At 37.3% G+C, this 18,086-nt stretch overlaps 1 protein-coding gene across 7 annotated transcripts in view; it reads right to left on the bottom strand.

Moving 5' to 3' along the window:
- Window positions 1-18,086, bottom strand: part of PPP3CB (protein phosphatase 3 catalytic subunit beta) — a 59,041-nt gene that overhangs the window by 12,585 nt on the left and 28,370 nt on the right. For all 7 annotated transcript variants that reach the window (XM_078434411.2, XM_060642421.2, XM_060642417.2 and 4 more), the window contains exon 10: window positions 3,507-3,584. In XM_078434411.2, the coding sequence (XP_078290537.1) occupies window positions 3,507-3,584 (78 nt within the window). The remainder of the gene's footprint in view (window positions 1-3,506; window positions 3,585-18,086) is intronic.

The following is an 18,086-nucleotide window of genomic DNA, read 5'->3' as shown; positions in this document are numbered from 1 at the left end:
TTCCTCCATTCCTCAAGGGTCTCCCCCAAACCATTTTTAGTCCTCCATACAAACTCCTAGATTCATACTCTTAAATTTTTCTTGGAGTTTCTACTCCCAATACTTAGTATGGAAGGGTGAAGAAATGAGTAATTACACCTGCTATGTTGGCAGTGAAGGGAGATCTATTTCTATATTCAAAGCTGGAACTCAACGTATTTTCCCACAGAAACACTGTCATAAATGACAGCTTAGCAATTTAAAATTATTTCCTTTCTATTCCTTCAATCTATGGATGAGAAGATCCTGGGAAGTGAGGTAACTTCTCCAAGATTACACAGCTAGCATAATGGTAGCACCAAGATACCTAAACCATCGATCCTTTTCACTAAACTACACCACCTCTTTAATGATCCAACTTAACTCATCCCTGAAGTGCAAGAATAATATAACAAGTGGATAAATAAGCATAATTTATCTTTGATAGGAAAATGTTGATTAGATACATAAAATCTCATTAGAAGGAATATAATAAAATTTTGTATGTATTCCTGGTTGAATCCCAAAAATGATTCAGTGTCTATCTTCATATAAATCATAAATATCTAAGCCAAGTACTGTAGTAGACTTAACAAAGAATTTTTTTTTCCTTTTTTTTATAGGAAGAGGACTAAAGCATTACCTATCACTACTCCTATTTAAAATATTTTTAAAAACCACTATTAATAATATTGATACAAATTTGTTAAAAATAAAAATAAAGGCAAAATGTAGAACATAAGTGCCTTATGTAAATAACAGATTTTTAAAAGGTAAGGAAAACAAAATAAAAATTACCACACGAAATAATATTGCTGATCCAGGTTCTCAAACATAAGATAAACCCACAAATACATAATGTACACCTTATACACAGAAAATACATTAAGAGATACCAGTTGTAATAGTATGAGAATATAAAATGCTAAAATATTAATTTAACTTGATGATAACAGATTTTTTCAAAGAAAAATTATATAATTTTAAATGGAATAACTGTACGTTAAATACATTAAATGAAATAGTTAAATGAACTATTATATAAAGCAAGAGATCTTGATCTTAGTTTATTTAGAAAACTAAATTATTTAAAAAAAAACCTTCCTAGATGAAGATACAGATTTAATGATATACTGATTAAAACTACTACTAGAAATTTCACAGAATTTAACAAATAATAGAAAACTTTACCTGAAAAAACTAGTGAGCTATGAACCAAAAATTATTGCAGTCATTATATCAATACCTGTAAGATTATGAAGTAGGTACTATTACTTTCATTTTGAAGATAAAATAACTGAGGCTCAGAAAGGCTAAGTAATTTGCCTGAGGTCATATAGTCATTATGAGAAACGAGAATCTAAACCCAGACCTAGTCTAACAAGAGAAAAGGGTTAAGGTGACAGAACATGGAGAAAAAATATTTAATTAAAACTATTTAGGGGGCGCCTGGGTGGCTCAGTCTGTAAACCATCCGACTTTAGCTCAGGGCATGATCTGACAATTCATGAGTACGAGGCCCACATTAGGCTCTCTGCTGTCAGCGCAAAGCCTACTTCAGATCCTCTGTTCTCCTTCTCTGTCCCTCTCTCAATCACGTGCTCTCTCTCAAAAATAAACATTAAAAAAAAAAAGGAAGAAAAACTACTTAAAATTTTATGGAAAAGACAGATACAAGAAAGTATGTTAGAGCTAAAAACTTCTACACAAACATCAAAAGGAGAATTAAAATAAGAAAAAATATTACTCATTAAAGTTTATTATCCAAACTAAAAAAATGGATATAAATAATTTATTTCAATTAATGAAACTACAAACCAGAGTAAAAGCACATCTCTGTTTGCCACCAACAGATGGCAATAGCAGACACTTGTATACAGTTACTTTGTACTTTTAACAAATGGGCTTACAACAGTGTGTAAGAATTAAACCTGTTCGTAAGCAGAGAAATTTCTAAATAGTTTTTACTCAGGTTGTACTTTAATAAGTGGTCAATTAAAATATACAGTTTATACAGTTGAAAAAGTAGGCAGTTTTTTTAATTAACAATCATTAGAAAATCAAAGAAATATAAATAAATTAAACCAACTATAATTCACTACTAGGTAGCCACCAAGCAAAATAAATAAAAATGACAAAAACCAATGAGGTGGGCCTGTGGAGAAAACCATGGCAAAAAGCACTTCATATTGCTCCAATTCTTCTGCAAAGTAATCTGGCAGTTTATAGCTAAAATAATGAACCTAAAACACATATTTAATTCTCTAATTCTCTTCAAGAAATTCACTCCAAGAGAAAAAAAATATTGTATAAGCATATTTATTGCATGCTATTCATAATAAGGATAACTGAAAGCAACCCAAATGCCAAACAATATGAGATTAACTGAAAATTATGGTATATTAATAACCTAGAAATATGTAGCTATTAAGTTTTAACAATACATAGACCATGTTTAATACATGGAAACAATTATATACTGATTGAATTATGAAAAGAATGCTACAACAAAGATGTGAGGGGCATATGGAAGGAAATAAAGAGTTTCAGCTTTAAGTTGTTTACATTTTTGTTTCTCAGTGACTTTAAATTTTAAAAAATATTTATACTTAAAAAGTTTCAAGTAAAAATTTCAAGGGGTGCCTGGGTGGCTCAGTCGGTTGAGCGTCCGACTTTGGCTTAGGTCATGATCTCACGGCTTGTGAGTTTGAGCCCCGCATCGGGCTCTGTGCTGACAGCTCAGAGCCTGGATTCTGCTTCAGATTCCGTGTCTCCCTCTCTCTCTACCCCTCCCCAGCTCATGCTCTGTCTCTGTCTCTGTCTCTCTCTCTGTCTCTCTCAAGAATAAATCAAACATTTGAAAAAAATTTTAAATAAAAAAATTTTTTTCAAGACATAAAAATAAAAGGAATTTTGTTTCTATAGTACTAATTTACACTATAAATGCACATCAGTACACATCCTGGTGGGCTTGCTTAAGAACAGCCATGTCTAACCTTCAGAAACCATTTCTGAAAATCAAACTAAACCTAACAAATGGTCTCTTAGAACACAACCACTCATCAGTTGGGAATAGTCTACTTTAGTTTCGGGGGGAAAAAAATGACAACAACATTGGGGGTTCAGGTATGTTTCTGATGCACTAAGAATACTGTACCCATGAAACAAAAAGCATTTTTATATCATCCCTGTAAGTGGTGCCCATATTCATGAAGAACCACATTCTTTAGTACCTTTCAATTTTCCTTTCCTTCTGTTCTTCCAAATTTCCCCTTTCCCAAAATTCATCTTTTTCCCCATACCAACATAAAAAAAGTGGTATTACTAAAATGATTTTAACATCTTAATATCTGAAAAATTGTCTTGATACTTATCAAATGACATAGCCATTTGAGAGCAATGACTACATTTTGCAAGACTATGTAGTGAAGCTGGGCAGTTCAAAAATACCATTTCATAATAAAAAATAGTAAAATGAATAATCATACCATCAAATTGGTCTTCACCTTCAGTCATCAGTTCATCATCAGAGCAAATACTCAGAACATTTACCAACATTTCTGTCACTATTCAAAAAAACAAAAAAAAACCAAAAAAAGTTATATGTTAGCTGACCAAATGCAAATGTCTATATGCACACACAGCAATTATTCACATAATAGTCCAATGATTTTTAACCCAATTGAAGAATGAAGAAACTAAAAGAAAATACCAAGGTTTTCAAAATGAAAGAAGTTCAATGGATAACAAGTCTAAGAGCGATTCTGCACAGAGTAAATTTTCAGGGGTCTCAGAAAAAAAACGAAGCCCCATAGAGATAAATAACATCTAAATGTATACATTTAAATTCTCCATTTATGGATATAGCATGTCCTTACAGAGTAAGAAAAAACTTACAGCACAGTTTCACTGTTTCAAAAAAGTCCCAGGATTAAATTTTTTTAGAAAACGGACTCTAACAAATCCCTTGAAACTTAATTCTTTTTTTTTTATGTTTATTTATTTATTTAGACAGAGAAGAGCATGAGCAGGGGAAGGGAAGAGAGAAAATCACAAACAAGTTCCATGCCATCAGCACAGAGCCTGCACGACATGGGGCTCAATCCCACAAACCATGAGATCATAACCTGAGCCAAAATCAAGAGTCAGATGCTCAACCAACTGAGCCATCCAGGTGCCCCAAAACTTAATTCTTAAGATTACAAATGACTAACAACCTGAACCTATGGTTCTTTCTTAGTCTTACTCCTCCTTTACCATTCTACATATTTTTCTCTTCTCTTTTCCCTTAGTTTCCAGGATTCTACTCCTTTGGTTTTCCTACATTTCAGACTATTTCCCCCCTAAATCTGGATATTTTCAAGACTCTCTCAGCACAATCTCTTGGTGATTTTATATGCTCAATCTCTTGGCAATTCCATCTATAACTACAGAGTTTCAAGTATCACCTTTCTGAAGATTATTCCACAGTCTGTATCACCAGTCTTGACCTCACCTTCAGTCTCGGGATTTCCTTGCTGGTATTATTGTCAACTATCTTAAACAATTTTATATTGTCTGTTTCTCCTACTAGAATGAAAGCTTCATGAGTGCAGGGTGATGTTTTGTTTACCACTGTACCTCAGAGTCCAGTACAATGCCTGGTAGAAGACAGGCATCCAATATTTGACAAATGAGTAATTTAAAAAAGAAAAGTGTAAGCAAGTTTCAATTAATAAATAAAAATGCTTATTGACTATAACCCTCTCGATGTCCTAATGGCACTTAGAAATGAACACATCCAAAACAAAATTCAATACTGCTCCTATTATTCCTCCTATAAATATATTAATAGCACACCACATGCCAGGGACTGTGCTAAAGCTCTGGGAATCAAATATAAAAAGTCCAGTCTCTACTCACCAGAAGCTTCCTAAATACTAAAGAATACATAGATAGATAGATATAGATGTATAGACATAGATATATAGATACACACACACACCCCCCACAGAAGAGTGATGAGCCCCATGCTTTAAGTATGCAGAGGTATACAAAAGACCTGCAGGGAAAAGGAAGGCTTCTGGTAGAGGAATCATGCAGTAGGAGTTTGTCATGTAGAGAGGGCACATAAGGCATTCTAATCATAAGTTAGAAAAAGTATGAAGTAGTCATATAGATGAATGGAATAGAACAAAGAGTCCAGAAATAAAACCTCACTTTAAAATTAATTAATTTTTTTAAAATTTACATTCAAGTTAGCTAACATATAGTGTAATAATGATTCAGGAGTAGAATTTAGTGATTTATCACTTACATGTAACATCTAGTACTCAACCCGACAAGTGTTCCCCTTAATGCCCCTTGCCCATTTATCCCATCCTCCCACCCCAAGCCCCTCCAGCAACCCTCAGTTTGTTCTCTGTATTTAAGAGTCTCTTATGGATTGTCCCCCTCCCTGTTTTTATATTATTTTTGCTTCCCTTCCCTTATGTTTATCTGTTTTGTATCTTAAATTCTCCATATGAGTGAAGTCATATGATATTCGTCTTTCTCTAACGTCGCTTAGCATAATAACGTCTAGTTCCATCTATGTTGTTGCAAATAAAACCTCACATTTAAGGTCAATTGATTTTCAACGAGGGTGCCAAAACAATTCAGTGGGGAAAAGAACAGTCTTTTCAACAAATGGTGCTGGGACAACTGAATGTCCCCATGCAAAAGAATTAAATTGGACCCCCACTACACATCATATATAAAACTTAACTCAAAATGGATCAAAGATTTAAATGTAAGAGCTAAAACTATAACACTTCTAGAAGATATCATAGAGGTAAATCTTCATTAGTTTAGATCAGGCGATAGTTTCTTAAACATGACACCAAAAACAAAAGCAACAAAAGAAAAAATAGAGGACTTCACCAAAATTTAAAACTCTTTGCTTCAAAGGACACCGTCAAGAAAGTGGAAAGACAACCCACAGTACAGGCAAAAATACTTCCAAATGATGTATCTCACAAGGAACTTGCAACTAGAATATATAAGGAACTCTTACAACTCAGTAATAAAAAGAAAACCCATTTAAAAATGAACACAATATTTAAATAAATGTTTCTTCAAAGAAGACAAGCAAATGGCCAATATACTACAAGGCTATAGTAATCAAAACAGTATGGTACTGGCACAAAAAAAGACACACACCAATGAAAGAGAATAGAAAGTCCAGAAATAAACTCATGCTTATACTGCCAACGGATCTATAACAAAGGAAACAAGAATATATAACAAAGAAGACTATCTCTTCAATAAATAATGTCTGAAAAACTGGACAGCTACATGCAAAAAAATGAAACTAGACCTCTTTCTTACACCATACACAAAAATAAATCCAAAATGGATTAAGACCTAAAAGTAAAACCTGAAACCATAAAACTCAAAGAAAACAGGCAGCAAACTCTTAGACATTGGCCTTAGCAATATCTTTCTGGATCTCTCCTCAGGCAAGGGAAACAAAAGCAAAAATAAATAATTGGGATGTATCAAACTAAAAAGCTTTTGCACAGTGAAGGAAACCATCAACAAAATGAAAAGGCACTCTACTGAATGGGAGAAAATATTTACAAATGACATATCCAACAAGGGGTTATTACCCAAATATATAAAGAACTCATAGAACTCAACACCAAAACAACAACAACAACAACAACAACAACAACAAAACACCAAACAATTCCATTAAGAAATGGGCTGAGGACTTTAATAAACATTTTTCCAAAGAAGACATACAGGTGGGCCAACAGACACATGAAAAATGTTCAACATCACTTATCATCAGGGAAATGCAAATCAAAACCACAATGAGATACTACCTTACACTAGTCAGAACGGCTTGTATCAAAAAGATAACAAGTATTGGCAAAAATGTGGAGAAAAGGGAACTCTCAGGCACTGTTGGTAGGAATGCAAACTGGTGCAGCCACTACAGAAAACTGTATGGAGGTTCCTCAAAAAATTAACAACAGAAATACTATATGATCCAGTAATTTTACTTCGAAGCACCTACCTGAAGAAAACAAAAACACTAATTCAAAAAGATATGTACTCCTATGTTTATTGCAGCATTACTTAAAATAGCCAAGATATGGAAGCAACTAAGTATCCACTGATAGATGAATGGATAAAGAAGATGCGGTATATATACACAGTGAAATATTACTCAGCCATAAAAAAAAGTATGAAATCTTGCCCTGTGCAACAACATGGATACAACTAGGGGGTATTATGCTAAGTGAAGTAAGTCAGACAGAAAAAGACAAATACCATGTTATTTCACTTATATGTAGAATCTAAAAAAACAAAAAACAGAAATAGACTCATAAATACAGAGAACAAACTGGTGGTTGTCAGAGAGAGGGCAGGGGGATGGACAAAATAGGCAAAAGGGATTAGGAGGTACAAAGTGCCAGTTATAAAAGAAAATAAGTCACAAGATTGAAAAGTATGGCATAGGGGCGCCTGGGTGGCGCAGTCGGTTAAGCGTCCGACTTCAACCAGGTCACGATCTCGCGGTCCGTGAGTTCGAGCCCCGCGTCAGGCTCTGGGCTGACGGCTCGGAGCCTGGAGCCTGTTTCCGATTCTGTGTCTCCCTCTCTCTCTGCCCCTCCCCCGTTCATGCTCTGTCTCTCTCTGTCCCAAAAATAAATTAAAAACGTTGAAAAAAAAATTAAAAAAAAAAAAAAAAAAAAAAAAAAAAGAAAAGTATGGCATAGGGAATATAATCAATAATACTGTAATAACTTTGTATAGTGAAAGATGGTTAACTATACTTAAGGTAAGCATTTAGTAATGTATATAACTGTCAAATCACTATGTTGTACACCTGAAACTAGTATAATATTGTATGTCAATTACAATTCAATTAAAAAATTTTTTTCGGCTTCGGGGAAGATGATGGCGTAGGAGGATGCTGGGCTCACCGTGTCCTGCGGCATACTTAAATTCCACCCACACCTGCCTAAATAACCCAGAAAACCGCCAGAAGACTAGCAGAACGGATTCTCCGGAGCCAAGCGTAGACGAGATGCCCATGAAAGAGGGTAGGAAGGGCGGAGTGGCGGTGCGCGCTACATGGACTGGCGGGAGGGAGCCAGGGCGGAGGGGCAGCCTGCCGGGGCAGCCTGCCGGCAAAGCAGAGCCCCCGAGTCTGGCTTGCAAACGCAGAGGGGCCGGACAGAGTGTGTTCGGACAGCAAGCAGGACTTAATATCCGGAAGGTTATAAGTTAACAGATCTGCTCGGAGAGCAGGAGGGCTAGAGGACAACAGGAGGGAGAGTTGTTGAGCCCCGGACAACAGAGCGCAGCTTGGCGGGGAACAAAGGTGCTCACCAGCACCATCTCCCTCGCCCATCCCCTAGCCAAAATCCCAAAGGGAACCAGTTCCTGTGAGGGAACTTGCTTGTACCACGCAAACATCCAACGCTGTGCTTCTGCGGATCCATCCCTCCGGCGGGTCTGACTCCCTCCCCGAGCTGCAGGGCCCCTCCCGAAGCTGATCACCGAAGGATAAGTGAGCTGAGCCTGCCCCTCCCACCCCCGTGCACCTTGCCAAGCCACCCCAGCTAATACGCCAAATCCCCAGCACCACAAGCCTGGCAGTGTGCAAGTAGCCCAGACGGGCCATGCCACTAGGAGAGGGGAAGAGAAGGTACACACCAGTCTGACTGTGGCCCCAGAGGTAGGCTGGGGGCAGACATCAGGTTTGACTGCGGCCCCGCCCACCAACGCAAGTTAATTAAGACAGCACAGGGAAGTGCCCTGCAGTTCCCCACCACTCCAGGGACTATCCAAAATGACGAAACGGAAGCATTCCTCTCAAAAAAACCTCCAGGAAATAACGAAATAACAGCTAACGAACTGATCAAAAACGATTTAAACAATATAACAGAAAGTGAATTTAGAATAATAGTCATAGAATTAATCGCTGGGCTTGAAAACAGTATAAAGGACAGCAGAGAATCCATTGCTACAGAGATCAAGGGACTAAGGAACAGCCAGGAGGAGCTAAAAAATGCTATTAATGAGCTGCAAAATAAAATGGAGATGACCACAGCTCGGATTGAAGAGGCAGAGGAGAGAATAGGTGAACTAGAAGATAAAATTATGGAAAAAGAAGAAGCTGAGAAAAAGAGAGATAAAAAAATCCAGGAATATGAGGGGAAAATTAGAGAACTAAGTGATGCACTAAAGAGAAATAATCTACACATAATTGGTATTCCAGAGGAGGAAGAGAGAGGGAAAGGTGCTGAAGGGGTACTTGAAGAAATAATAGCTGAGAACTTCCCTGATCTGGGGAAGGAAAAGGCATTGAAATCCAAGAGGCACAGAGAACTCCCTTCAGATGTAACGTGAATTGATGTTCTGCACGACATATCATAGTGAAACTGGCAAAATACAAGGATAAAGAGAAAATTCTGAAAGCAGCTAGGGATAAACATGCTCTAACATATAAAGGGAGACTGATAAGACTAGTGACAGATCTCTCTACTGAAACTTGGCAGGCCAGAAAGGAATGGCAGGAGATCTTCAATGTGATGAACAGAAAAAATATGCAGCCCAGAATCCTCTATCCAGCAAATCTGTCATTTAGAATAGAAGGAGAGATAAAGGTCTTTCCAAACAAACAAAAACTGAAGGAATTCATTACCACTAAACCAGCCCTACAAGAGACCCTAAGGGGGATCCTGTGAGACAAAGTACCAGAGACATCGCTACAAGCATGAAACCTACAGACATCACAATGACTCTAAACCCATATCTTTCTATAATAACACTGAATGTAAATGGACTAAATGCGCCAACCAAAAGACACAGGGTATCAGAATGGATAACAAAACAAGACCCATCTATTTGCTGTCTATAAGAGACTCATTTTAGACCTGAGGACACTTTCAGATTGAAAGTGAGGGGATGGAGAACTATTTATCATGCTACTGGAAGTCAAAAGAAAGCTGGAGTAGCCATACTTATATCAGATAAACTAGACTTTAAATTAAAGGCTGTAACAAGAGATAAAAAAGGGCATTATATAATAATTAGGGTCTATCCATCAAGAAGAATTAACAATTATAAATGTCTATGCGCCGAATACGGGAGCCCCCAAATATATAAAACAATTACTCACAAACATAAGCAACCTTATTGACAAGAATGTGGTAATTGCAGGGGACTTTAATACCCCACTTACAACAATGGATAGATCATCTAGACACATGGTCAATAAAGAAACAAGGGCCCTGAATGATACATTGATCAGATGGACCTGACAGATATATTTAGAACTCTGCATCCCAAAGCAACAGAATATACTTTCTTCTCGACTGCACATGGAACATTCTCCAAGATAGATCACATGCTGGGTCACAAAACAGCCCTTCATAAGAATACAAGAATTGAGATCATACCATGCATACTTTCAGACCACAATGCTATAAAACTTGAAATCAACCACAGGAAAAAGTTTGGAAAACCTCCAAAAGCATGGAGGTTAAAGAACGCCCTACTAAAGAATGAATTGGTCAACCAGGCAATTGGAGAAGAAATTTAAAAATATATGGAAACAAACGAAAATGAAAATACAACAATCCAAACACTTTGGGATGCAGCAAAGGCAGTCCTGAGAGGAAAATACATTGCAATCCAGGCCTATCTCAAGAAACAAGAAAAATTCCAAATACAAAATCTAACAGCACACCTAAAAGAAATAGAAGCAGAGCAGCAAAGACACCCCAAACCCAGCAGAAGAAGAGAAATCATAAAGATCAGAGCAGAAATAAACAATATAGAATCTAAAAAACCTGTAGAGCACATCAATGAAACCAAGAGTTGGTTTTTTGAAAAAATAAACAAAATTGATAAACCTCTAGCCAGGCTTCTCAAAAAGAAAAGGGAGATGACCCAAATAGATAAAATCATGAATGAAAATGGAATTATTACAACCAATCCCTCAGAAATACAAGCAATTATCAGGGAATACTATAAAAAATTATATGCCAACAAACTGGACAACCTGGGACAAATGGATAAATTCCTAAGCACCCACACTTTTCCAAAACTCAAACAGCAGGAAATGGAAAGCTTGAACAGACCCATAACCAGTGAAGAAATTGAATCAGTTATCAAAAATCTCCCAACAAATAAGAGTCCAGGACCAGATGGCTTCCATGGGAAATTCTACCAGACATTTAAAGCAGAGATAATACCTATCCTTCTCAAGCTATTCCAAGAAATACAAAGGGAAGGAAAACTTCCAGACTCATTCTATGAAGCCAGTATTACTTTGATTCCTAAACCAGTAACAAAAGAGAACTACAGGCCAATATCCTTGATGAATATGGATGCAAAAATTTTCAATAAGATACTAGCAAATTGAATTCAACAGCTTATAAAAAGAATCATTCACCATGATCAAGTGGCATTCATTCCTGGGATGCAGGGCTGGTTCAACATTCGCAAATCAATCAACGTGATACATCACATTAATACAAGAAAAGATAGGAACCATATGATCCTGTCAATCGATGCAGAAAAAGCATTTGACAAAATTCAGCATCCTTTCTGAATAAAAACCCTCAAGAAAGTCGGGATAGAAGGAACGTACTTAAGCATCATAAAAGCCATTTATGAAGAGCCCACAGCTAATATCACCCTCAATGGGGAAAAACTGAGAGCTTTCCCCCTGAGATCAGGAACACGACAGGGATGTCCACTCTCACTGCTGTTGTTTACCATAGTGTTGGAAGTGCTAGCATCAGCAATCAGACAACAAAAGGAAATCAAAGGCATCAAAACTGGCAAAGATGAAGTCAAGCTTTCACTTTTTGCAGATGACATGATACTATACATGGAAAATCCGATAGACTCCACCAAAAGTCTGCTAGAACGGATACATGAATTCAGCAAAGTTGCAGGATACAAAATCAATGTACAGAAATCAGTTGCATTCTTATATACTTATAATGAAGCAACAGAAAGACAAATAAAGAAACTGATCCCATTCACAATTGCACCAAGAAGCATAAAATACCTAGGAATAAATCTAACCAAAGATGTACAAGAGCTGTATGCTGAAAACTATAGAAAGCTTATGAAGGAAATGGAAGAAGATATAAAGAAATGGAAAAACATTCCGTGCTCATGGGTTGGAAGAATAAATATTGTTAAAATGTCAATACTACCCAAAGCTATCTATACATTCAATGCAATCCCAATCAAAATTGCACCAGCATTCTTCTCGAAGCTAGAACAAGCAATCCTAAAATTCATATGGAACCACAAAAGGCCTCGAATAGCCAAAGTAATTTTGAAGAAGAAGACCAAAGCAGGAGGCATCACAATCCCAGACTTTAGCCTCTACTACAAAGCTGTCATCATCAAGACAGCATGGTATTGGCACAAAAACAGACACACAGACCAATGGAATAGAATAGGAACCCCAGAACTAGACCCACAAAAGTATGCCCAACTAATCTTTGACAAAGCAGGAAATAATATCCAATGGAAAAAAGACAGTCTCTTTAACAAATGGTGCTGGGAGAACTGGACAGCAACATGCAGAAGAATGAAACTAGACCACTTTCTTACACCATTCACAAAAATAAACTCAAAATGGATAAAGGACCTGAATGTGAGACAGGAGACCATCAAAACCCTAGAGGAGAAAGCAGGAAAAGACCTCTCTGACCTCAGCCGCAGCAATTTCTTACTTGACACATCTCCAAAGGCAAGGGAATTAAAAGCAAAAATGAACTATTGGGACCTCATGAAGATAAAAAGCTTCTGCACAGCAAAGGAAACAATCAACAAAACTAAAAGGCAACCAACGGAATGGGAAAAGATATTTGCAAATGACATATTGGACAAAGGGCCAGTATCCAAAATCTATAAAGAGCTCACCAAACGCCACACCCAAAAAACAAATAATCCAGTGAAGAAATGGGCAGAAAACATGAATAGACACTTCTCTAAAGAAGACATCCGGATGGCCAACAGGCACATGAAAAGATGTTCAATGTCGCTCCTCATCAGGGAAATACAAATCAAAACCACACTCAGATACCACCTCACGCCAGTCACAGTGGCCAAAATGAACAAATCAGGAGACTATAGATGCTGGAGAGGATGTGGAGAAACAGGAACCCTCTTGCACTGTTGGTGGGAATGCAAACGGGTGCTGCCACTCTGGAAAACAGTGTGGAGGTTCCTCAAAAAATTAAAAACAGACTTACCCTATGACCCAGCAGTAGCACTGCTAGGAATTTACCCAAGGGATACAGGAGTACTGATGCATAGGGGCACTTGTACCCCAATGTTTATAGCAGCACTCTCAACAATAGCCAAATTGTGGAAAGAGCCTAAATGTCCATCAACTGATGAATGGATAAAGAAATTGTGGTTTATATACACAACGGAGTACTATGTGGCAATGAGAAAGAATGAAATATGGCCCTTTGTAGCAACGTGGATGGAACTGGAGAGTGTGATGCTAAGTGAAATAAGCCATACAGAGAAAGACAGATACCATATGTTTCCACTCTTATGTGGATCCTGAGAAACTGAACAGAAACCCATGGAGGAGGGGAAGGAAAAAAAAAAAAAAGAGGTTAGAGTGGGAGAGAGCCAAAGCATAAGAGACTGTTAAAAACTGAGAACAGGGGCGCCTGGGTGGCGCAGTCGGTTAAGCGTCCGACTTCAGCCAGGTCACGATCTCGCGGTCCGTGAGTTCGAGCCCCGCGTCAGGCTCTGGGCTGATGGCTCGGAGCCTGGAGCCTGTTTCCGATTCTGTGTCTCCCTCTCTCTCTGCCCCTCCCCCGTTCATGCTCTGTCTCTCTCTGTCCCAAAAATAAATAAAAAACGTTGAAAAAAAATAATTTAAAAAAAAAAAAAAAAAAACTGAGAACAAACTGAGGGTTGATGGGGGGTGGGAGAGAGGGGAGGGTGGGTGATGGGCATTGAGGAGGGCATCTTTTGGGATGAGCACTGGGTGTTGTATGAAACCAATTTGACAATAAATTTCATATATTAAAAATAAATAAATAAAAATAAAAGACATGAAAGGAAAAAAAACTAAAAATAAATAAATAAATAAATAAATAAATAAATAAACAAACAAAAATCCAGGGAAACTGTATTGGTTAAACTAATGGAAAGTGTACAAACACCTCGTTCTCTGGAAAACTTAGCTTTCCAGGATGATGAGAGATACAACAGAGGAGCACTATATAATCAAGATCCTTATAGTTTTCCCAACCTGATATTAACATTAGCGCAATATTATAATTTTCATGTCTGTATGTCTTATAGATGATCTTTTATGGTTATCTCAGTGGACAATTTGAAGAAAATCCAATTCAGGAAGGATTTTGTCATAGTAATCATGAGAACTATACACTTTTCAGCTGGGGCATGTGTTGTCCTGCCTTTGTGGCAATGAATGTATTGAACCACCATTTGGTAGAGTTTGTACAAACACATAAATATAATTTATGAATTATTGTTAATAAAAGCACATTTTTGTGAGTGATAAAAAAAATTTTTTTTCAGGGTGCCTGGGTGGGTCAGTTGGTTAAGCATCCAACTCTTGGTTTCAGCTCAGGTCATGATCTCATGGTTCATGAGTTCAAGCCACACATCAGGCTCTCTCCTGTCAGTGTAGAGCCGACTTCAGATCCTCTGTTCCCTCTCTCTCTCTGTCCCTCCCCCACCCACACAGGCTCTCTGTCTCTCTCTCTCTCTCTCAAAAATAAGTAACAACAAAAAAGATCTCTCTCTTTTTCCCTCTGCCCCTCTCCCCCACTTGTGTGTGCTCTCTCTCTAAAAAAAAAAAAAAAAAAAAATTCTAATGAACACAGGATTTAAATAAACATTTCTCAGGGCACCTGGGTGGCTCAGTCAGTTAAGCGCCTGACTTTGGCTCAGGTCATGATCTCAGGGTTCATGAGTTCAAGCACTGTGTCAGGTTTTGTGCTTAACAGCTCAGAGCCTGGAGCCTGTTTTGGATTCTGTGTCTCCCTCTCTCTCTGCCCCTCCTCCGCTGCACTTTCTGTGTGTGCGTGTGTGCATGTGTGTGTATGTGTGAGTGTCTCTCTCTCTCTCTCTCAAAAATAAATAAACATTTAAAAAATTTTTTAAATAAGTATTTCTTCAAGGAAGATAAACAAATGGTCAATAAGTACATGAAAATATACTCAACACCATTATTCACTAGGGAAATGCAAATCAAAACCATGAGACACAACTTCATATGATGATGGCTATAATAAGAAATACATAGGGGCACCTGGGTGGCTCAGTCAGTTAAGCCTCTGACTTTGCCTCAGATCATGATCTCACGGTTCATGGGTTTGAGCCCCACTTCAGGCTCTGTGCTGACAGCTCAGAGCCTGGAGCCTGCTGTCTGTCTCCCTCTCTCTCTGCCCCTCTCCCATTCATGTGCGCTCTCTCTTTCTCTCTCTCTCTCAAAAATAAACATTAAAAAAAAAAGAAATACATAATATAAAGTGTTGGCAAGCATATGGAAAAAATGGAACCATTCACTGTCGATGGGACTATACAGCTGCTTTGGAAAGAAGTTTGGCAGATTCTCAAAAGGTTAAACATAAGAGTTACGATATGACCCACTAATTCTACTCCGAGTTCTATACCTAATAAATACATATGTCCATACAAAAACCTGTACATGAATGTTCACTGCAGCAGCATTATTAATAGTTAAAAAGTGAAAACAATCAAATGTCTTGCAACTAATGAAGGCATAAACAAAATTTGGTATTCCACATCACTCATCCTCAGGGAAATGTAAATCAAAACTACAATGAGCTATTACCTCACAACTGTCAGAACAGCTAAAACCAAAAATACAAGAAACAGGCGCCTGGGTGGCTCAGTCAGTTGAGAGTTCTATTCTTGATTTCAGCTCAGGTCATGATCTCAGGGTTATGGGATCAAGCCCCGCATTGGGCTCCATACTGTGTGTGGAGCCTGCTTAAGATTCTGTCTCTCCCTCTGTCCCTCTCCCCAGTTTGCGTGTTCTATCTCTCTAAAGTAAATAAAAAATTTAAAAAAACAAAAACAAAAAAACAAGAAACAACATGTGTCTGTGAGGCTGTGGAGAAAAAAGAACCCTCTTGCACTGTTGCATTGTTGGTAGGAATGCCAACTGGTGTAGAAACTATGGAAGACAGTATGGAGGTTTCTCAAAAAGTTAAAAATAGAACTACCCTATGATCCAGTAATCATACTACTGAATATTTACCAAAAAAGACAAAAACAACTAATTCAAAGAGATACATGCACCTCTAGGTTCATAGCAACATTATTTACAACAGCTAAATTATGGAAGCAGCCCAAGTGTCCATCAACAGATGAATGGATAAAGAAAAAGTCATATATATATGTAGAGATATATATACACATGCATACACATACAACGGAATATTATTTAGCCATAAAAAAGAATGACATCTTGCCATTGCAACAACATGGATGAATCTATAAACTATAATGGTAAGCAAAATATGCCAATCATAGAAAAACAAATACTATATGATCTCACCCATACATGGAGTTTAAGCAAATGAACAAAGGAACAAAAAAAGAAAAAAAAAAAAAACAAAAAACAGATTCTTCAACAAACTAATGATTATCAGATAGGAGATGGCTGGGAGATGGGTAAAACAGATGAAGGGAATTAAGAGTTCACTTATCCTGATGAGCACCGAGTTGGAATTGTTGAATCACTATATTGTACAACTGAAACTAATGTAGCATTACATTATGTTAACTACACTGCAATTAAAATAAACTTCTTTACCCACCCTCCCCAAATAAAATTGTTTTTAATGTTTATTTTTGAGAGAGAGAGAGAGAGAGAGAGAGAGAGAGAGAGAGCGCACAAGCAGAGAGAAAGGAGGACAGAGGATCTGAAGTGGGCTCCTTGCTGACAGCAGAAAGCCTGAGGTGGGGCTTGAACTTGCAAACTACAGGATCATGACCTGAGCCAAAGTCTGACACTTAATTTCCTGAGCCACCCAGGAGACCCCAAAATATTTTCTTTTTTTTTTAAAGTGGTGTATCCATATGATAGAAGATTACTTGGTCACAAAAAGGAATGAAGTACTGATTCATGCCACAACATGGATAAACCTGAAAACATTAGAGAAAGATACTAGTCACAAAAGATCACAAATTGTATGATTCTATTTATGTGAAATATCCAGAACAGGCAAACCTATGGAGTTAGAAAGTAGCTTAATGCTTGCTGAGAGCCAGCAATGAGAGGCAGGAGGAAATAGGGTGTGACTACTAATGGATACAGGGTTTCTTTGGGAAGATGATTAAAACGTTTCAAAAATGTGGTGATTACTGTACAACTCCACAAATATACTAAAAACCACTGGACTGTAGGATTTAAATAGGTTAATTGTATGGGATGTGAATTATATCTCATTAAAACTGTTATGAAAAAATAAACCAAAATATGAAAACATGAAACCTAATGAGCATCATATGCAGGTAATTGGCAATGCTGTGTTATGGCTAGAACATAGAGAATAAGATGAGAAGGAAAGAAATGAGGCTGAAAACGTAAAGAGGTCCAAAGACCTTGTGTGACAGATTAAGATTTACCTTGAAAGCTACGAGATATCATTTATGACTAACAAATAGTAGCTTTTAAGTATATAGTACTTTTCATCCAGAAGCTTAACTGTGAAAGAAAGGCATGGTAGTTGCCAAAGAAAGATACCAAATAGGGGAAATGTTATTTAATCTTTAAAATAAAGATCAGATAGATTTCAGCAATTTATAAAAGAACTTAATACAGAGTCTGAAAATACAGAAGATCTAACAGATCTAAGAGATGAAGCAAGTTTCCTGAAAAAATAGAAACATAATGGAATCCTAGAGTCAGGTTAGAAGGGCTAACCCTAGATGGAAAGGGTCACCTCTTCAACAAGGTAAGACTTCAACAAGGTTAAGACTTCAAGGTTTATAAGAAGGGAAACAATAAGTAGAGAAAGCTCCCACTAGTGATA

The sequence above is a fragment of the Panthera onca genome, chromosome D2, assembly GCF_046562875.1.
Source record: "Panthera onca isolate mPanOnc1 chromosome D2, mPanOnc1 haplotype 2, whole genome shotgun sequence".
Lineage (NCBI taxonomy): Eukaryota > Metazoa > Chordata > Mammalia > Carnivora > Felidae > Panthera > Panthera onca.
This window is presented reverse-complemented; position numbering and strand designations above follow the sequence as displayed.